At 50.7% G+C, this 21,660-nt stretch overlaps 1 protein-coding gene across 1 annotated transcript; it reads left to right on the top strand.

Annotated features, from left to right (window-relative positions):
• The first annotated feature begins 683 nt into the window (after positions 1-683).
• Positions 684-6,958, top strand: LOC119353483 (zinc finger A20 and AN1 domain-containing stress-associated protein 7-like). The gene has a single exon (XM_037620103.1). It carries the CDS (start codon positions 6,220-6,222, stop codon positions 6,682-6,684), a length of 465 nt encoding a protein of 154 aa, XP_037476000.1. The 5' UTR covers positions 684-6,219; the 3' UTR covers positions 6,685-6,958.
• The last annotated feature ends 14,702 nt before the right edge of the window (positions 6,959-21,660 follow it).

Below are 21,660 nucleotides of genomic sequence, written 5' to 3'. Positions count from 1 at the left end.
CACCAATAGCCTCATATCCCCCCAATCTGTTTTCTCCTGCAATTTTTAGTGGTTCAGAACTTCAGATGCATGAAGACATATATGCAGCGGCAAGAACAATGAAATAAGAGGAAACGACCTCACATTAGTTGATCCAAAGAACACATAGAAAGTATATATTTTTTACATGCCTTGTAAATCGGCAAGTCATCGATGATTGATCTTCTTATAGAGAGCTATGCGTCCACCTGGAGAGTTGATTCAGTTGGAAAAGAAAATGAATCAAACAACTCAAAAAAATGGAATGTAAAAAGTGCAGTAAAGAGATGGTACTGATGACTGTATACATTGGCGAAGTTGCAGAGGTACGGCTACTGGGCTGCTCTCATCAAGCCACCCAAACCCTACCCATGAAATATATAAATGAATTAGAGAAAGGAGCAAGAATAAACAGTCAGTGTCAGTGACGGCTGAAGGCCGAGCTCATGGTGGGGAGGTGCAGCAGTAGTAAAACTGAAACATTCATCAAGCAAATGTTGACTGCCATGACACAACCAGCAAGGTAAGAAATCGGTTCATGGAGGAGCTCAACCCTGTCGATCTGGCTGTGTGGACGCCGGGTGTAGATAGAGAGCATCCCTGCTCTTCTTGAGGGGTTGAGCCGGCCTTGGTTGGGAGATGAAGGAGGCTGGTGCAGAGTCGGCAGCACCAGCAGCGACCTCGGCATATGCAGTTGACGAGGAGGGCTGCTGATCCTTCTGGAGCTGACGACACCTCCTTCCTCTCACCCTTAGCCTCCCGCAGCGGAGGAGGCTCCGATGATTGCAGCGACCTCGTCCGGGTTCAGCGCCGATCCAAATTTTCTGTCAGCGTGGCAAGCACCCTAGGGAAATTAACAATCGCTCAAGGTTCTAACACAAGAAAGCATTTATGCACTGTATGTCTACCTTCTGTTTGGGGATTATAATAGTAACATCATAATATGTTCCTCCAAGGGAGTTAAATAAAGCAATTTCTTCTCAAATTCATTGCTAAGGAGGTATAAATATTACCCTAAAATTGCACCAAAAAAGTGATCAAGCTCATCACTAATTTGACCACTCAATCCAATAGTTAGCCTCAGCACAACAAACACTCACCAAGGGTCAACGTCCCTAGTCGTACGAACTTGCAGCGTTAACATAAATAGTCATTTCAAACATACTTTTCGAACCATAAGCTGTGAGCTGCCACAGGAATACCAACACAGACGTGGACTACTTTCAACAGCCAGGCAACAGACCCGACGTTGCAGGCGGATGACAGGGTAAACCCTAGGGGAACAAACGAGGCGTGAAGGGAGGGGGATGAGAGGGTCGAACCTCGCGGCTGGAGGAGGAGAGCGCGGCGGAGGCAGAGGGGGAGGCGACGGTCCTGTCCAAGCCGTCGTCATCGTCCCCGGCGCGGGGGACCGAGCCCCCGCCGCCACCGCCGGAGACGGGGGATGAGGAGCTCCCTATCGTGGTCGCGGGGCCTTGTCATCGCCCATCATCGAGGGCTCAGGCTCCACGCGCTGTGACGGCGACGATGTCGCCCTTCCCTGTCTCGTACCCTCCCAGATCGGAGCCCGAAGCAGCCGCTCCCGCCTCCATGATATCGCGCCTGAGCGGCGCCTCTTCGCAGCTCGACGCCGCCACCACCGCTCCTTTCGCCTCTTCGCAGGTCGACGCCGCCACCGCCGCTCTTCTCGTGCCGCCGCCGACGCCGCATCCACCGCTCCCCGCCTCGATCCAACCGACCCCGCATCGGCCACTCCCCCATCTCGAGCCAACAGCCGCCATGGAGCCATGGATCCTACGCGGGAGGAGGAGAAACGCGAAGGGGAGGAGGCGGCACGGTGGTGGTGGCGAGCATGGAGAAGGGGACGCGGGGCTCGAGGAGAGGAGGGACGAGGGATTGGGCTAGGGTTTTCACCGCACGACGTGGGGCTCGAGGAGAGGAGGGACGAGGGAGTGGGCTTTTCACCGCGCACAGCACACGATCCACCTTTTTTCACCCAAACTCAATCAGCAACGAACACTGCAACGTGGACCCACCCAGATGGCTGCCCCAGGCGTCATCCACCCAACTGGAAAGGCACGACGTGAAGTAAAACAGACGGTGGGATGTTTGACAGCCAGTTGAAAAGGACCAAAAACTTTACACGGAGGTAAAACAGACGAGTCAGATCATTGCACGCGAGGGATGGCGCTGGATGGGCGGGTACTCTAGCAGCTTTTATATGTTAGACTTCACTGGACACTCGCAAACAACCTTTGCCAAGTGTAAAATCTGGTGAAAGAATGACACTCAGCAAACAGGTATATTGCCGGGTGTCAAATAGAAAACACTCAACAAAGCAGTTTTTTTATTAGACACTCGGCAAACAATTAGAATACAATAAAGTGCATATGTTTATTTGAATTTAGATTTGGATTTGGATTTTGAAGAACAAAATCTTCAAATATTATTCGATAAATAGCAAGAAATGCAATTCATATCTTAAAATTAGCAATCGGTTCCAAAAAATGCCAACATTTGGCATTAATAACACAAAGTAATGTGTTCCATGTTTGGAAATTAGGGACGTTTTAGATAATTATTTTGCTATGTAGAAGCAATTAATATCATTTATATCATTTAACGGATTTAATTTGAATTTTAACTGCAAGTGTATGAAAAAGTTAGCAAAAACGGGTTAAAAACTACTTGTGTTCTTGAGTCAGTGTTTAGGCCTTATATATACAAGAAAAGAAGAGGAATTGTGAACATGAGGGTGTCAAGACTCAACCTGACCATGGAGCGGTGGCGGAGGACGAAAATAATTTGAGGTAGGCGGACTGTAAAGCATACAAAAGTTTAATGGAATCTAGACTGAAGGTTGGGGGAAAATCATGATGAGTTGGACAAATTCAGAACATGAAGATATAGAAAATATAAAAATCCATATATTACCTTTTGCCTTTGAAAACATCTTCCCCTTCTTGTCCATGAACAACAACAAGCTGCATTGGAGCTTATAGGTTTTGAAACCTGAAAATGCAAATGATGTCTAAAACCCATGAAACAAGGCATGGCGTCATGATATGGTCCTTAGAGGTTGTGATGAAATCTTAATAAGAAGGTTTCGAAGTTGTGTCATACACTGCTCGAAAACTGAAGCACCTCCAATGAAGAATCGATGTTTCGAGAGGTTACGAGTCAGGTTTGAAGGCAAAGTGTGAGTTTCTTCATCGTTTGACCTTGATTTTTTTACACTCAACATACACCATCGCATGTTTCACGTACAAATTTGGCATTTTTCAGCCTCGTTTGCTATATTTAAGTCATTAAGTGCACTTCAGGCATTAAACAGATATAGTTCAAATTTGAACTGGAAGTGCATTAGAAAGTTGACAAAATTTGGTTAAAAAAATCCTAATTTTGTTCTTGAGTCTATGTTTAGCCCTTATTCAAGAAAATCAAAGGAGTTGAAAACATCAGGATGCTAAGACTCGACCACGAACATAGAGGTTACTTGTTTTCTAATTCTATAAAAGACAAGGCAAACGAAGTATGAAAAACATGAAACCTACAAATGATGTCATAATATGATATCCATATGTCGTGGTGAAGATTTGATCGGTTCTTGCAAAAATTGTGATGTATACTGCTTGAAACCGAAACATCTCCAAGGAAGAATCATGGTTTCAATAAGGAACATGTCAGGTTTGAAGGTGAAGCAGTCACTGCTTCATCCATTGGCCTTTAGTGTTTTGTACACTTAAGATACACCACCAGAAGTTCTATGTCCAAATTCGGCATTTTTTGTTGTTCATTTGTTGTTTCACGCATTTCTAGGCATTTAGTGAATACAATTAAAATTCGAACTGCAATTGCATGAATTTTTATGACAAATTAGGTTGAAAATAATAATTGTATTCTTGAGTATATGTTTTGGTCATATCTAAGAAAAATAGGGGAAGTTCCAACATCAGGGTGACATGACTTGACCTTGAACATGAAGCTTATTGGTTTTTCAATTCTAGAAAATACAAATGAAGTCTGAAAAGTACACACTCTAGAAGGGGTGTCATAAGATACCTAGATGTTGTGGTAAAATTTTCCGAAGTTTTCGCAAAAATTGTGACGTACATTGCTTAAAAACTGGACCATCTTCGAGGAAAATAAATCTAATTTTCGAGATGGAAATGTCAGGTTTCAAGGAGAAATGATTATTGCTTGATCGAGTAGCCCTGAAAAAAAACATAACATACACCACTATATTTAAGTCATTTAATGCATTTCTAGTTATTAATGGATATAATTAAAATTTGAGCTGCAAGTACATGAAAAAGTTGGAAAGATTGGGTTGAAAAAACTTATTTGTGTTATTGAGTCTATGTTGAGGCCTTATCAAAGAAAAAGGAGGTATTTCAAACATCAAGGTGTCAACACTCGACCCGGAACATGGAACCTATTGGTTTTTTAATTTTGAAAAATGCAAACGAAGTCTGAAAAATGTGAAACTTGGTATTGTGGATATGCACCTGTAGATTGTGGTAAAATTTGAGAAGGTTTCTCTAAAATTTTGACATAAACTGCTTAGAAATCACACCATCTTGGAGGAACAATCGTGGTTTTGAGATGGTACGGCCATGTCTGAACTGAAGCAACCACGGCTTCATCGGTTGGCCTTGAAAAAAAATTATACACTCACGATAGAGCATTGCATGACATATGTCAAGATATGGCATTTTTGGGTCCTTTGCTATATTTAAGTATTTAGTGCATTTCTTGGTGTTTAGTTAATCTAATTTAAAAAATAACTGCAAGTGCATGAAAAGTTTTTAGGGGAAAATTCTTTACTCTATGTTTGTATCTTATCCAAAAAGATAAGAGAAGTGAGAAATTAAAAGAAAGGGAAAGAAAGGATAAATGTTTGCCGAGTATTCTGAAAAAGGGATCAAGACTAGTCAGCATAGCCCTCCGATGGATCACATGTTGTGGTCGTTGGATTCACTTAGATCGGATGGCTTGAGGTGGGACACCTTCACTCTATCACCACTACTCTGGCTGGACTCCACCGCCCACATCTCCTCCTCATCTTCCTCCCCAACCGAGGTGCCACTTCTCCTCCTCTTCCCCAACTGAGCCGCCCCTTCTCCTTTTCCCCAACAAGCAATAGCTAGCAGGCATCAGCAACACATAGCGGCAAGCGATAGCACACAACAACAAGCATCAACACGAAGCGGCGCGTCCCGCCATTGTCCTAGTGTATGCGACCGTCGTTGCACATCCGGTCGTTTACCCCGCAACTCCGTTAAATTGTTTTGTCGAGTGTAGCACTCAACAAGGCCTTTGACTTTGTCCAGTGTTACACACAGCTAACCGTTGGGGGCATCTGATATTTATTTTCCACTGAGTTTGAATCTTTGCCGAGTATCTCTAAAAAAACTTTGTATAAAGCTAAGACATTTATTTTGAGACAGAGGGAATATATAGTATTTTATAATAAGCTTCGTCGGCGTCGCCCGCCATTTTGTAGTTCCCTGAAGATCATGCGTGTGTTTGTCGTTGTGAAGAAAAAGAAACGGGGAAAAGGTAGCGCTCATACAAATACGCATACACTCATCTCTATGAATGCATGTGCGCACACCCTACCCCAATGAGCATCTCTGAGAAAACGTCTCCTCCCACCGAAAGCGTATTGTCGGAAATTCTAAAATAAATCCAGGATAAATGTGAGCACCAGGATTTGAATCCTGGTGGGTTGAGGATATCACTATTCACATAATCATCTTAACCACAGAATGATTCGCGTTTCCGTGTTGAGTTGGATGACCAAAATTGAGCTAACGAGATGTACCGTGTACGTATCTTTTCTTTTTTGGATGAAAATGTAACAGAGATGTACGTATCCTTGATCGTCCATTTCGAAAAAAAAACGTATCCTTGATCGTGCAACGTAAAGCACCTTGGGAGGTCTGGCAACTGCTTCCCTTCCGATAGGGATACGGTTAAGGAAACCGAAAAGGCCACTGCGTGCCTTCAAAGATCGACTGGAACGTTCCAGAGCACGACTCGGAGTTCTTTTGGGCACTCCTGGCCGATCTTTATAAGCCACAGAAGGATGCCCTCGGGGCCTCGTCGACAAATCACCCACGCACGACGCAAGCACCAACACGAGATTCACACACTCCCATAATACGCAAACGCGAGACGATCGATCAGCGGCGATTCATGGCGCACGGGCAGGAGTCTTCGACGCAGGCCGCCGCCGGTGGCGCCGCGCCACTGTGCGCGAACGGCTGCGGGTTCTACGGGAGCGAGGCGAGCAAGAACATGTGCTCAAAGTGCTACCGCGACCACCTCAAGGCCGGAGATGTGGCTGCCCCTGCCGTTGAGGGGAAGCTCACGTTCGACGACCTCATCCTCGCTTTCAAGAAGTCGATGAGCCTGCAGGACTCTACCGCGGCACCGGCGGCGGAGGCGGCAGCGAAGAAGTCGGCGCCAAACAGGTGCATGGCGTGCAAGAAGAAGGTCGGGCTGCTGGGATTCGCGTGCCGCTGCGGTGGCACCTTCTGCTCGCTGCACCGCTACGTGGACGGGCACGCATGCAGTTTCGACTACAAGAAGGTCGGCCGGGAGCAGATCGCGCAGCAGAACCCTCTCGTCGCGCCGTCCAAGCTCCACAACAAGATTTGAAGACAGGAGGAGTTGAAAAACATGTGTACAGTTTTAGTTTACTCATTGCCTTTAGTGTCTCTCCTACTTGATCTTTCAAGCACTAGCTCCATAAGTTGAAGAGGATTGACCTCGATCTTACTTGTTCATAGTGACCTATTACTGTGTACCATCTTGTTATTCCATTAGTCATCCATGTATATGTCTTGTTCCTTTTTTTCGACTGAGTCCAAATGAATCATATCCTCTTTTATTTGTTTGTATTGCCAATTCGGCATACAAGGTGGCTATCATACACGAGACTTTGCAGTTTTCATAAAAGTATCTATAACAGGACGTGGCAAATCTGTCCCCCTAGCCGTCTAACTACGGACAGAGCTGGACAGCCCTTCATATGTCATGACGCGCAACCGCAATCCTCATACCAAAACTCAAAAATGCATGCACATCCATCATACACATGAATACTACAAGATCATTGAATAGTTCCACAATTCAAATATAGTACAAACATAATGTACATAGTTTAACTCAAATGGTAAGTGCTACGCGTGTGACACGAAGCACTCCGGCCCTAATTTTTTTAAACTAAAGTTGTCATCCGAAAAGAAAAAACAGATAAAAAAACTAAACTTACCATCCGAGAAAGTTGTCATGCTAGACAACTAAACTTGCCATCCCCGCGTCACTAAACTTGCCATTAAAACGTTCGGAGTTGTGTTTGTGCCACACGTGTGACACTTATCAGGGTAAACATAAAATTTATTTGAAGTGCACAATTCAAACATTAAACTCCTCGGTTTTTATTATGGATCCACATATGTTCCACAAGATCATCAAGTAGTTGCACGTGCACCTGTTCATCCGGAAGATTTTGATGCATATGCAAAAAATTCATAGTATGATCGACATCTTGCTTCGGGAAGTGGATTTGTTCTTTAGGCTTCTCAGAGCCTAAAAGAATTTCTCGGGCAATTTTTCAAACACATAGAGGGCAAGGTGCAGTTCCAGAAGAGCTGAACGTACCGCGGTGGCATCCAGAGCTCAGAGAGGAGAGGAAAATTGTTGGTCCTGCAAAGTCATAGGGGGGTGTCGGATGTGGGGTTCCGGCAAACCCTTAAGGTTCGAACACTGGGGTGCATGCGAAGTCTTTCCCTCCTACCAATGTACGCCCTAATTTGCTAAGATCTCGCGGACGAACTCGACGAACTCGCAACATGGAAAGACACGAGATTTATACTGGTTCGGGCCACCGTTGTGGTGTAATATCCTACTCCAGTGTGGTGGTGGTGGATTGCCTCTTGGGCTGATGATGAACAGTACAAGGGGAAGAACAACCTCCTGAGGTTGAGGTGTTCTTGTGCTTGGCTAACTTGTGCGGGTGAGAGTGATCTGCCTCCCCCTCTACGGTGGTGGCTAGCTCTACTTATATAGGCCATGGTCCTCTTCCCAAATATTGAGCGGGAAGGAAGCCAACAACGGCAGGCAAATTCGAAGGGGGACAACTAGTACAAGCTATCCTGACAAAAATGGTCTTCGCCTGTGAAAGACTCTGGTGATGACGCCGTCTTGGGCTCCACGATGACCTCCATCTTGCCGTCCTTCTGGTCTTGGTCTCGTTGCACCGATATGGCAACCTTTACCTGATGCCTCGGTACTCTTCGTCTGCGCCTGCTTCCTTAGCACCAAAGAGGTAATAAGGACGCTGCGCGCGCTGGCGCCCGCCTGGTGTCGATCGTCATGGCTCACGTCACGAGAGCATCGTGAGGTTTGCCCCGCCTTGATATCTCCGTTCCTCGTGAGCCTGCCTGACTAGACCACTCCAGAGGAGGTCTTGCATCATCCGCCTCGCGAGGCTTGGCCCCTCGCGAGGGTCTTGGATGCCTTGTTGGTGAAGATGGGTCGTATGGCCTGCTGGCTTAGCCACACCGTGGGCCGCAGGCAGGCAAGTCTGGGGACCCCCGTTCCCAGAACGCCGACAGTAGCCCCGGGACCAAGGTGCACTAGGGCTTGGCTTCACAGCGAAGCCAAGGGTCAAGTTCGGAGCGACGCGGGCCCTAAAAAGCCTGCGGCCTTGGTTGACGCGTGGCGGTTGATTGGACGTGGGCGTCTCTGCTTCCCCACGTTGCCTCGGCAATTGCACGACTTGACAAGTCCCTGCGACATGCAAGGAAAACCATCATTACCTGCGTTCGTGGGAGGTGCCGGTTGGCCTTCTTCCATTATAAATGGGGGGGGGGGCGAGCCCCCGTCGCCCATCTCTTTCTTGCTTGCTCGCTTTTTCTTCCTCGCTCCATTGCTTGCAGTGCCACCAATGGCGCCACGAAGGAAGTTCTCCGCCGCCGAGAAGGGAAAGGCCCCTCGCGAGGGACCCGGCTCCTCGGCGCCCAAGCGTGGACACGGCCGCCCACGTAAGCACGCCGCGTCCCCCGCCGTGGCCCAATGTCAAGGCGGCGTCGCGGCACGCGGAGGGGGTCGTCCCAGCCATGGCAATCTAGTTGACGAGGGGAGGCGTGCTATGGTGGCGCGGCCCCACCATCCGTGCTTCCAAACGGCGGAGGTGTCGCCGAAGTTTGTCGTCTGGTCGGAGAACCCGATCGGCAACTGGCTCCAACTTTTGCGCTTCTTCGCCGGTGAACTGCCGGCCTCCGGTCCAGGCGGACTCTGGTTGCAGGCGGATGGTTACTGTAGCAAGGCCTCTTGGGTTGCGGTCGAGACTTCCGCCGCGGGTAACATAGCCCTGGCCCGCGGCTGGCAGACGTTCGCCCGCGTGCGCGGCCTGGGCAGGTGGTGCACCCTCCACTTCAAGTACGATGGTGGATCGACCCTCTATGTGAGGGTGTTTGGGGAAGATGGTCGCCGCGCCGGGTGCTGCCCCGAGGCGAACGACGGTGAGGAGGTGCTCGGCCTTGGGGACGGTCGCGACGAGGATGAGGGCGAGCCTGCCCTCGGCGGCGACCGTGTCCTGTCTAGCTACGGCGGCTCTTCCTCCGGTGACAGCTCCAATAGTGATGGCTACGACCAGCCGCCGCGCCCGCTTTGAAGGCGGCAGTGGGTCATCCCACCGCCGCGCCTCCGTGAAGTGCGAAGAAGGATCCGGCTAGGCTCAGGGTGCCGCTAGGGGTCTGCCTCCACGGATCACTGCAATGCTACTTTTGTTTTGCTCTTTTTCCTGCATCAAGAATGAAACCAGTATGGGCCCAGAGGGGCGTGTATCGAACTATGGTTCCTCGGTTATTGCACTATGCGAGTTGTTCTCGTGCCATGTCATTATTTCGCGCAAAGATAACTTAACCTGGTATATTTAGGACGCCCTCTTCCTCACGAGGCACTTATTTCCTCGTGTCCATCTTGCCTTGGTGGCCTGCATTCGCTCAGGAACTGCGAAAACTCGTTAGGAAGTGCGTTAAAAGATTTGATGTTCACCCTGGCCCTGACCTGGCGCTTTGTATCGCGGTACCCGAGGGGCACGGAGTAGGAGAGGCGCGCTAGCTTTTGGGGCTCGAACGAGGGTGGCTCGCGAGAAGGTAGAGGAGAAAAAATGCTCACGAGGGCACCTGCCTAGCCCCCTTGGGAGGCATGCGAGAGAACATGAGCAAACCCAGGCCGGAAAAATGCAGTGAGAGGTGAGGGAATCAAATCAGCAAGGAACACCAAAAGCAAACTTCAATTAAGGAAAAGCGAGCCAACTACGGAAAGCAAATGAAAAGCCGTGTCCGGCACCTAATCTAGTCTTCAAGTCTTCTCACCAGCGCGGAGCTAAGTGCTGCCACTAGGCGTGGGCGGGATCCCTAAGGCCTGAGCCCGGCGCTCCTGAGACTCCGGGGCGTGTACATCCCCAACTCATTATTACGTGAGAGTGTCACGGGCGGCAATTCTTCACAGGCACCAGGCCTTCTTCACAGGCTCTAGGCCTTTCTTCACAGGCTCTGGGCCTTGCTTCATGGGTAAAACTTTTGGAGGTGCTGGATGTTCCAGGCGTTTTGGATAGGTACCATGTCTTGTGTCTCCAGGCGCATGGCGCCAGGCCTGGAGATGTGGACTACCTTGAACGGGCCCTCCCACATTGGTGAAAGCTTATGTGGCCCTTCCCTGGAGAGGACCCGCCTCAGGACTAGGTCACCCGTCTCGAGTGTCCTAGAGCGGATGTTGCGGCAGTGGTATCGCCGCAGTGCTTGCTGGTACCTCGCTGCCCGTAGTGCAGCTTCGCGGCGACGTTCCTCCCCCAGCACGAGGTCCATCGCCCGCGTCGCGTCCTGCTGCGTCTCATCAAACGCCAGGACCCGTGCGGAGCGATGCTTGACCTCGTGAGGGAGGATTGCTTCTGCTCCGTAGACGAGGAAGAACGGGGTTTCGCCCGTTGGCTTGGTGGCGGTGGTGCGTATCGACCACAGCACGGACTGGAGCTCGTCGTGCCAGACCCTGCCGCAAGCTTCGAGCTTCTTCTTGAAGGTCCTGGTCTTGAGGCCCCTCAGGACCTCCGCGTTGGCGCGTTCGGCCTGTCCATTGCTCCTGGGGTGTGCTACCGAGGCATAGCAGATCTGCGTTCCAAGGTTAGCACAGTAGGTTTTGAAGAGGTTGCTAGTAAACTGTGAACCATTATCTGTGATGATGCGGTTGGGGACCCCGAAGCGGCTCACGAGGCCCTTGACGAACTTGACAGCTGAACCGGCTGGGATAGTACGGACGGCTTCCACTTCCGCCCACTTGGTGAACTTGTCGATGGCGACGTAGAGATAGCGGTAGCCTCCTGCCGCCCGAGGGAACGAGCCTAAGATATCCAGCCCCCAGACTGCGAGCGGCCATGTGAGCGGGATAATTTGGAGGCCCTGAGCAGGCTGATGGACTTGCTTGGCGTGGAATTTGGCAAGCTTCGAAAGACTTCACCAGCTTGGCTGCGTCACTGAGTGCTGTAGGCCAGTAGAATCCACTGCGGAACACCTTTCCGACGAGAGTTCGTGACAACGAGTGGTGTCTGCAGTCCCCACCGTGTATATCAATCAGCAACTCCCTTCCTTGATCGCTGGAGATGCAGCGCAGCGTGACATCGTTCGGTCGTTTCCTGTATAACTCACCGTCTTGGATACAGTATGCCGTGGCTTGCCGAGCCACGCGCTCCGCATCCTCTTCCTTCTGCGGCAGCATCCCGTGCGTCAGGTACTCCTTGAATTCCTTGGTCCAGCATTCCTCCTGGGGCTCGAGCGCCAAGACCAGCCGAGCTCCTGAGGTCGGGCCACAGGCTGGGACTCCCGTGGCCGGAGGCTGTGGGAGCTCCTCCCGAGGCTGAGTCGTGCTTGAAAGAGGTGGCATAGATGATGGCTTGAAGAGCCGCTCCTCAAAGACACCGGGCTCCTGCGGTTGCCGTTTGGATGCTCTCCTGGTGATGTCATCGGCTTCCTTGTTGGTGCCCCAGGGCACGTGCTGCAGCTCCAGGCCCGAGAACTGCTTCTTCATCTTGTGCACATCCGCGAGGTAGGCCTCCATATGCTCGTCCTTCGGCTCGTACACTTTGTTGGAGAAGTTGACGAGGAGTTGCGAGTCACCTCTGACAGTGAGGCGCTTCACCCCTAGAGCCGCCGCAGCCTTTAGGCCAGCTATGAGGCCTTCGTATTCTGCAATATTGTTGGAGACCTTCTCGTCGTGTTGAAAGCAGAGTTGCACAGCGTAATAGAGCTTGTCCTAAGTGGGCGAGATGAGCACTACTCCAGCCCCCACGCCCTGGTGTGCAAAGGCGCCATCGAAATACATGACTCAGCCTTCTGGAGTGTCAGTTCCTGGGGAGGTGGACCGGTCTTCTCCTTCCTCAAGTGTCGGGGCATCCGTCCATTCTGCCACAAAGTCAGCGAGCGTGGCCCCCTTGATGACCCTGGTAGTGCTGAACTCCAACTATAATGCTTGCAACTCGATGTTCCACTCAGCGACCCTTCCGGCTGAGTTTTGGCTCCTGAGTACCCTCTCCAATGGGTAGGCTGAGACGACCTTGATGGGGTGGCCCTGGAAGTAGTGTTGCAGCTTGTGTGAGGCCACTAGGAGTGCGAGCAGGAGTTTCTAGGGCATGGGGTAGCGTGCCCTCGCGTCCCGCGGTACGGTGCTGACGAAGTACACGGGGTGTTTGACGAGGGCTGACACATTGTCGAGGCTCGGGTCCTGCGAATATCGGGGCATATCCTGAGCTGGAGGGATTCCTGAGACCTGACTGTCCTCAGGAGCTGCTGCGATGTCGCCCTGCTGAGCTTGATCTTCCACCGCTAATGCCTTTGTCGCGCCTTCCTGACCCTGCGCTACTTCAGCTCCGGCTTGGCGCAGCGCGCCCTTGGCTTGGCGCTCCTCCCGGACTGCCACCACCGCCGCACTAGTGGGGTACGGGGTGGCAGCAAGGTAGAGTACCAGAGGCTCAAGAGGCCGTTGTCGGTGTCAAAACCGGCGGATCTCGGGTAGGGGGTCCCGAACTGTGCGTCTAGGCCGGATGGTAACAGGAGGCAGGGAACACGATGTTTTTACCCAGGTTCGTGCCCTCTCGACGAAGGTAATACCCTACTCCTGCTTGATTAATATTGATGATATGGGTAGTACAAGAGTAGATCTATCACGAGATCAAGGAGGCTGAACCCTAGAAGCTAGCCTATGGTATGATTGTTGTATATGGAGTTGATTTCCTACGGACTACAACCCTCCGGTTTATATAGACACCGAATAGGGTTAGGGTTACATAGAGTCGGTTACAATGGTAAGAGATCTTGAATACCCGCATCGCCAAGCTTGCCTTCCACGCCAAGGAAAGTCCCATCCGGACACGGGACGAAGTCTTCAATCTTGTATCTTCATAGTCCTGGAGTCCGGCTGAAGGTATAGTCCGGCTACCCGAACACCCCCTAATCCAGGACTCCCTCAGTAGCCCCCGAACCAGGCTTCAATGACGACGAGTCCGGCGCGCAGATTGTTCGTCATTGCAAGGCGGGTTCTTCTTCAAATCTTGTGTACCTGTAGGAATAATGTCCGATTTTTGTAATGTAGTGCTCCTCGGCTTCCACGCCCAATAATGGCCGCCTTCCACACGTCAAACAAATGCGAGAAGCCGGGGCATTTTTACATCTACACCCCTAGCCGTATAAACGAGCTGCCTATTTAACGGGATGGGGATTTAGGTCCAAACCACATCTTCTCCTTTCCGCGAGTTATCATCAGAGCGCTTCCAGCAAAGGTCCATTCCAACATGACTAGCCGTCGCAGATGCTCCCCTCGCCCCTCCAGTCCCAAACCCGGGGACTGGGAGAGTTGCACCATCCCGCACAGCGAGTTAGTGTCGCTTCAGGCCAAGGGATTTCTCCCTCCGTCATACATTGTCCCGGTCCGAGCCGGTCTCGCCACCTACAATGGCGGAAAACAAGCGGAGAGCACCCCCAATCCTTCTAAAGGAGAGCGGGTGTGCCTTGTCCCCTATCTAATAAGGGGACTGGGATTTCCAATTCATCCATTTCTCTGCGGGCTTCTGGAGTTCTACGGCCTCCAGCTGCACAATCTCACGCCCGCCTCCGTATTGAATATTGCGGGTTTCGTCACCCTTTGCGAGCTATTTTTAGGCGTTGAGGCTCATTTCGCACTATGGAAGAGGTTATTCTGCCTGGTGCCCCGTTCTCAAGAGGGGTCTATATACCAAGTGGGCGGAGCTGAAGTATGGCGCATCACCGGGACCGGATACCTATCCGGAACCCCAAAGAAGGCGTCCGAGGACTGGCCTTCGGAATGGTTTTACATAGATGACGTCCCGCTACCGGACCCTATCCGGGTCGGTCTCCCTGAGTTTAACAGTGCTCCATTGAAGAAACACTTGAGCTGGCGTCTGCGGAGCTCTCAGAGAGAAAGCGATAGAGACGTCCTTTACCTGATTGGCCGGATAAGACTATTGGCTCATTCGGACTAACCATGATTGGAGTCATGGCCGCATGCATTATGCGGGGGGTGCAGCCGCTTCAATATAGAGGCCACCCCATGTGGAATTTCAACGGGGAGGATGACGCCACACGTTATGGTCGTAAGGGGCCAGCCTCAGCCGCCGCCTTAGTAAAGATCTTATCCTCTTTGTACAAGGGAGAAAAGGAGGAATTCCTCCGCGTCAACCCGCGGGCCGGATTCAGTATGTACGACCCTCCAAGTTGGGTAAGTGAACAATTGCGCTTGCCCGTTTGTTTTATACTCCCATGGTCAGATAGGCAGTCTGACGACTTCAATGCAGGAACTGCGACAAGAGGTAAAGGATATAAACAACCGCCCTCCACAGCCCGAGGACCCAGAACGGTCCCTTAATCCGGACTCCGAAGAGGATCCGGACATATCGGTGGAGCTTATCGACGGGGTGTTCCATCAGCTAAGCAAGGACAATACCTTGGTATCCATTAGCCCCGAGACTTGAAGCAGTTAGAGCAACTGATTTAAGGATCATTTAATATGCAGGTTCTTACCGAGAAGAATGCCGTACTGTCCCAGGAGCTGAAAAAGTGCAAGGCCCAACTAGAGGCCGCACTAGCCGCAACAGGGGAGCCCAAAGAGACCCCCTCAGGTAAGATACACTTTGAAAGATTTGTATTGTGCGGTGTGGGTGCAAATCTGACAAATCATATTGCAGATGGCGCTGGACTCGATCCGGACAAGCAACAACTCTTACGCCGGCTAAAGGCCAGTGAGAGTATGTTGACAAAGGTGAGGCGAGAGAAGAATGATCTTCAGGATGCCAACACCAAGCTGGACGTCGAACTTAGAGATGTTCGTGGCCAGCTGTCGGACTCCACGAAGGAGAATCAGCGGCTTCGACGCGGCATTTTTAGTAAGTGCTTGAACAAACTTTGAAAAAAAGTTCGCGAGGAAGTCGACTAACAGAGTAATGTCTGTAGGTATGCTCACAGGTCGCCCTGCAGAGGAGATGCCCGGTTCTATGGGTGACCTTCTTCCCGAACTCTTGCAACTGCACGAGCGAATTCGGCAGGCGATGCGGGGTATTGCCCAAGCCTTATGGCCTGCCCACTCCGTGCCCGAGGGCCTTGGAGAGCTTGCGGAGAAGCTGAAGGGAGCTCGGCGGCGCTTCCGGTTATGGAAGATATCGGCCTGCTGACAAGGCGCTAGGGAGGCCTGGGCCATGGTGAAGACCCGTTTTACGAAGTCTGACCCAAACCACATGGCCGAGGTCGGACCAGTGGGGCCTGACGGGAAGGAGATCCCTGTAAGCTTAGTATACGACCAAGTAGAGTTGGCCGCGAAGTATTCCCAGCAGGACTGTAAATTAGACAGCCTGTTAGATGGTATAGAAGAGGAATACAATCAGTCAGAATGACTATGTAATTTTGAATTGACATGTGTAATGCCTTCTAGCCGGATTGTAGATCGTTTGTCGTTGCCGACCTTTTTGCTTCAACCTCGGAACCTGACGGTCCGGAGTGTGTCCGAATACCGTAGCGGTTATATAAGAACCGGGGTATGTGTGGAGACCAGGCGTAGGGGCCATTAGTGCTTTATCAGACAAGTGCCCAACTAGTTATGTTATATTACATGGTTAGTAAGAAACATCTTCCAGAGAGAATAGTTCCGTTAGGGGTTCCTTTCGCTGGGAGGCATGCCCTAAAGTGCATGTCCGGACTGCATGAAAAAACGCAGAAAAAAGCATCTGGGGGCGCATAAAATGGGTAAAAAGATCATCTTTTATTTTACCGACCGAATATTCCCTTAAGAACGCTAGCTTTCGGCTTCACCCAGTCTGAGGTACACATCCGGCTGATCCGACAGTAACAATCGCATAGGTGCTCCCTTTACCGCCTAGCTGAACAATCGGGAACGTAGGGGTAAGCACAGGAGCCAGGCAACACAGCTTGGCCAAAACTGAAGTCATATCGATGCATATAATGGTGAAGAAAAAGGTACATGCGGAAGTTTGACGCATGTGTTGGGCGTGAAGCCCGTATAAATAAGCTTCTGTTAAAGAAGCCCTCAGGTTTAATGAGCACGAGTGGTGCGTCACTAGATGAGCCTTTAAGGGCTATAAAAGAAAAGAGGGGAAGGAGAGAAATGCAAGACAGAAGAATGCAAGAAAAATGCAAAAAATGGACAGAGGAAGGAGACGAACACAGAGTCCGGCGCTAGGCATAGAATCTTCGGAGACGGGTGGTGTTCCACGGGTTCGGCTCGAGTCGGTTATCCGACGCATCTCGCAGGCGGTACGCCCCACCAGTCAGGACTTGGTCGATTATGAATGGACCTTCCCATTTGGGCTTGAGTTTGTCCTTTTTCTTATCCGGTAGGCGTAGAACTAGTTCGCCAACATTGTAATTCTTGGCCCGTACTTCTCTGCTTTGATATCTTCGGGCCTGCTGTTGATAAAATGCGGAACGGGCTTTTGCCACGTCACGCTCCTCCTCCAAGGCGTCCAAGTTGTCTTGCCGATCGAGCTCGACTTCTCTTTCTTCGTACATGCGCACTCTAGGTGAGTCATGAATTATGTCGCAGGGCAGAACTGCCTCTGCGCCGTACACCATAAAAAATGGTGTGTATCCGGTGGTGCGATTTGGCGTGGTCCGCAGCCCCCAGAGCACGGAGTCGAGCTCCTCTACCCAGTGCGTGTTAGATTCCTTGAGGGACCGCACCAGTCTGGGTTTAATGCCGCTCATGATAAGACCATTTGCGCGTTCGACCTGGCCGTTGGTTTGTGGATGATAGACGGAAGCATAGTCGAGCTTGATGTCCATGTTTTTGCACTAGAGTTTTACCTCGTCGGCGGTAAAGTTTGTACTGTTGTCGGTTATGATGCTGTGGGGGACGCCATAACGGTGTACAACCCCGGATATGAAGTCTATCACTGGTCCGGATTCAGCCGTTTTAAGAGGCTTGGCTTCTATCCATTTGGTGAACTTATCCACCATGACCAGTAAGTATTTTTTCCTATGGGTTCCACCTTTAAGGGGTCCGACCATGTCAAGCCCCCAGACCGCAAAAGGCCAGGTGATGGGTATAGTTTGGAGTGCGGTGGGTGGCATATGGCTTTGGTTGGCAAAAAGTTGGCAACCAGCGCATCGTTGGACTAGGTCCTGAGCGTTTGCTCGGGCCGTCGGCCAGTAAAAGCCTGTACAGAAAGCCTTGCTAACAAGGGACCGAGCAGCGGCGTGGTGACTACCAAGTCCGGCATGAATTTCAGCCAGGAGGTTCCGCCCTTCCTCTTCGGAGATGCACCTTTGAAGGACTCCGGTAGTGCTTTTCTTATAAAGTTCTCCCTCATGGACTCTGTAGGCCTTAGATCGCCGCACTATGCAGCGGGCCTCGTTTTGGTCCTCCGGGAGTTCCTGCCTAGTAAGGTAGGCTAGGAATGGTTCTGTCCACGGGGCGATAACCACCATTATTACGTGGGCTGAAGGTGTGATTTCGTTGGCAGAGCCTCCAATTGTGTCAGATTGTTTGGCGTCGAGTGGTGCGGCTGGCTTCGGGCTGTTATTTGCGGGTTCCCCCTCCCATGCTACGGATGGCTTGAACAATCTTTCCAAAAAGACGTTGGGGGGGACTGTATCGCGTTTTGCTCTGATGCGTGCTAGGACGTTCGCCGCTTGATTGTTTTCTCGGGCTATATGGTGAAACTCCAGCCCTTCGAACCGAGCTGACATTTTTAGGACGGCGTCGTGGTAAGCTGCCATTTTTGGGTCCTTGGCGTCGAAGTCTCCATTTATTTGGGATATCGCGAGGTTTGAATCCCCGCGTACCTCTAGGCGCTGGATACCCATGGATACTGCTATCCGGAGGCCATGTAGGAGGGCCTCATATTCGGCTGCATTGTTGGAATCCGTATACATGATCTGGAGCACATATTGGACTGTGTCTCCTGTGGGGGACGTCAGGACGACGCCGGCCCCCAGTCCGGCCAACATTTTGGAGCCGTCGAAATGCATAATCCAGTTTGAATATGTGCCGTACTCTTTAGGGAGCTCGGCCTCCATCCATTCTGCGATGAAGTCGGCCAAAACTTGCGATTTAATAGCTCGCCGTGGCTTATAGGTTATATCGAATGAGAGAAGCTCGATGGCCCATTTTGCAATCCGGCCCGTTGCATCGCGGTTGTTGATAATATCGTTTAGTGGCACTTCCGAGGCTACTGTTATGGAACACTCTTGAAAGTAGTGTCGTAGCTTCCGGGATGCCATGAATACCGCGTATGCAATCTTTTGATAATGCGGGTACCGTGATTTGTATGGAGTGAGGATAGTGGATACGTAGTAGACCGGCCTTTGAAGGGGGAATTTGTGTCCGTCCGTTTCCCGCTCGACAACAAGCATTGCGCTGACAACTTGGTGTGTTGCTGCAATGTACAATAACATTGGTTCGCTGGTGATTGGCGCGGCCAGGACTGGGTTTGTTGCCAATATGGCTTTTATTTCATCAAGTCCGGCCGTGGCGGCATCCGTCCACTCGAAGTGTTCGGTGCGCCGAAGGAGGCGATAAAGGGGTGGTGCCTTTTCTCCCAAGCGGGAGATGAAGCGGCTTAAAGCCGCCACGCATCCGGTTAATTTTTGTATTTGTTTAAGGTCCTTTGGGACATCCAATTGTGACAAAGCTCGGATCTTGGCTGGGTTTTCTTCAATTCCTCTATCGGATACAATGAAGCCCAAGAGCTTTCCGGCTGGAACGCCGAAGACGCATTTTTCTGGGTTGAGCTTGATGTCATATTTTCGGAGGTTATCGAATGTAAGCCTCAAGTCGTTTACTAGGGATTCGACATATCTTGATTTGACGACCACATCATCCACATACGCCTCCACTATTTTGCCGATCTGGTTTGCCAGACATGTCTGGATCATGCGCTGATATGTTGCGCTGGCGTTTTTCAGCCCGAAGGGCATTGTGTTGAAGCAGAATGGGCCGTATGGTGTGATGAACGCTATTGCAGCTTGGTATGATTCTGCCATCTTGATTTGATGGTAACCGGAGTATGCGTCGAGGAAACACAACAAATCGTGTCCTGCGGTGGCATCGATAATTTGATCGATATGGGGGAGGGGGAAGGGATCCTTTGCGCAAGCCTTGTTAAGGTCTTTAAAATCGACACACAGGTGCCAGGATTTGTCCTTCTTTGGTACCATCACCAGGTTTGCTAGCCAGTCCGGATGTTTTATGTCTCTGATGAATCCGACCTCTAATAGCTTGGCTAGCTCCTCTCCCATAGCATGTCTCTTGGGTTCGGAAAAATGCCGAAGGGCTTGTCTGACAGGTTTAAATCCTTTTAGGATATTTAAGCTGTGTTCGGCCAGCCTGCGTGGGATCCCTGGCATGTCTGAAGGGTGCCAGGCGAAGATGTCCCAGTTCTCTCGTAGGAACTCTCGCAGTGCGGCGTCTGCATCAGGGTACAGTCGTGCCCCGATGGAAGCTGTTTTATTGGGGTCCATTGGATGGACCTGGAATTTGACTATTTCGTCAGCTGGCTTGAAGGACGTGGATTTGGATCTCTTATCGAGTATCACATCATCCCTGTTAATCGTGGAGCACAGCGCAGTCAGTTCCTCGGCCGCTAAGGCTTCGGATAGCGCCTCAAGGGCTAATGCGGCCGTCTTATTTTCGGCGCGGAGTGCTATGTCTGGATCACTAGCTAGAGTGATAATTCCGTTCGGCCCGGGCATCTTAAGCTTCATGTACCTGTAATGGGGTATTGCTTGGAAGATTGTGAATGCTTCCCGCCCTAGTAAAGCGTGATATCTGCTTTTGAACGGGGCCACCTGAAACGTGACTTCTTCGGACCGGTAATTATCCGGCGTGCCGAACACCACATCTAGTGTGATTTTTCCTGTGCAGCGCGCTTCCCGACTGGGGATTATTCCTCTAAAGGTTGTGATGCTTTGCTCGATGCGGTTCCAGTCTATTTCCATTTTTTGAAGGGTTTCCTCATAAATGAGGTTTAGTCCGCTGCCTCCATCCATGAGCACCTTGGTGAGGCGAAAGCCGTCCACTATGGGATTGAGGACCAATGCGGCTGGTGCTCGGGCAGTTCGGAATCTAGGTTCATCACTTGCGTTGAAGGTAATAGCAGTGTCGCTCCATGGATTTATTGTTGCAACTTGATAGACTTCGGCGAGGCTGCGGAGTGTTCTTTTTCGCATATTGTTTGATGCGAAAGTCTCGAAGACTGTGAGAACGGTACTGGTGCCCTCGGGCTGGCTTTCTGTGGCCTCCAGAATTAAGAGGTCCTCGCCAATTTTGGCCACCTGCCGAAGTATCCAACATGCTCTAAGGCTGTGAGTTGGTGTGGCGTCCTCTGTACTGTGAATTCTACAGGGTCCATCAAGCCACTTTTCCAGTACGGTTCCATGCCCTATAGACGGTTTTGGCTTTTTGGTGTTTATCCCAGGTGTCCTATGATGATGCACCCTCTTAGTTCGGACGAGATTACTATTCAAGGCCGGATTATCCCAAAATTTTATTTCGGTTTTCCAGGCGCTTTCCATCACACAGTATTTTTGTACTTTGGACGCCAAGTCAGCGAAGCGTGTAATATCACGACGACTTACGACGTTAAGGATTCCCTCGCCCATGCAATTACTGCAGAAAATTGAGATTGCGTCTCCCTCGCGGCAATCCTTTATCCTGTTCATAACTAGGAGGAATCTGACCCAGTAATGATGTACTGTTTCCTCGGGCCTCTGCCTGATTTGGGAGAGATCGCTTATGTTCGGGTGGGCGGGTGTCGCTGAATCTGAAACCTCACCTAATCCAAGATTCGGAGGCCGAAGAGTTTCCGAACTCTAAAGTTCGGATTCTTGGATGTTGTCCAATGAATCTAGCCCATTGCCTGATCCTAAGCTCAGGTCTTGAGTTACATCCTCCCCTCCGTGGGTATCCGGCTTGGAGGGGTCGGGAATTCGGACGTGGCTAGTCCTTAAAATAGATGAAGGGTCGCCGCACTGCGCCTCTACCACGACAACGTGGTGGGTGACTTGGGGAGAGTTAATTTCTCTTAGATCGGGTTTAAGCCCAACCTGG

The sequence above is a fragment of the Triticum dicoccoides genome, chromosome 2A, assembly GCF_002162155.2.
Source record: "Triticum dicoccoides isolate Atlit2015 ecotype Zavitan chromosome 2A, WEW_v2.0, whole genome shotgun sequence".
Classification (NCBI taxonomy): Eukaryota; Viridiplantae; Streptophyta; class Magnoliopsida; order Poales; family Poaceae; genus Triticum; species Triticum dicoccoides.
Note: the sequence above shows the minus strand (reverse complement) of the source record. Positions and strands in the feature narration are given on the sequence as shown.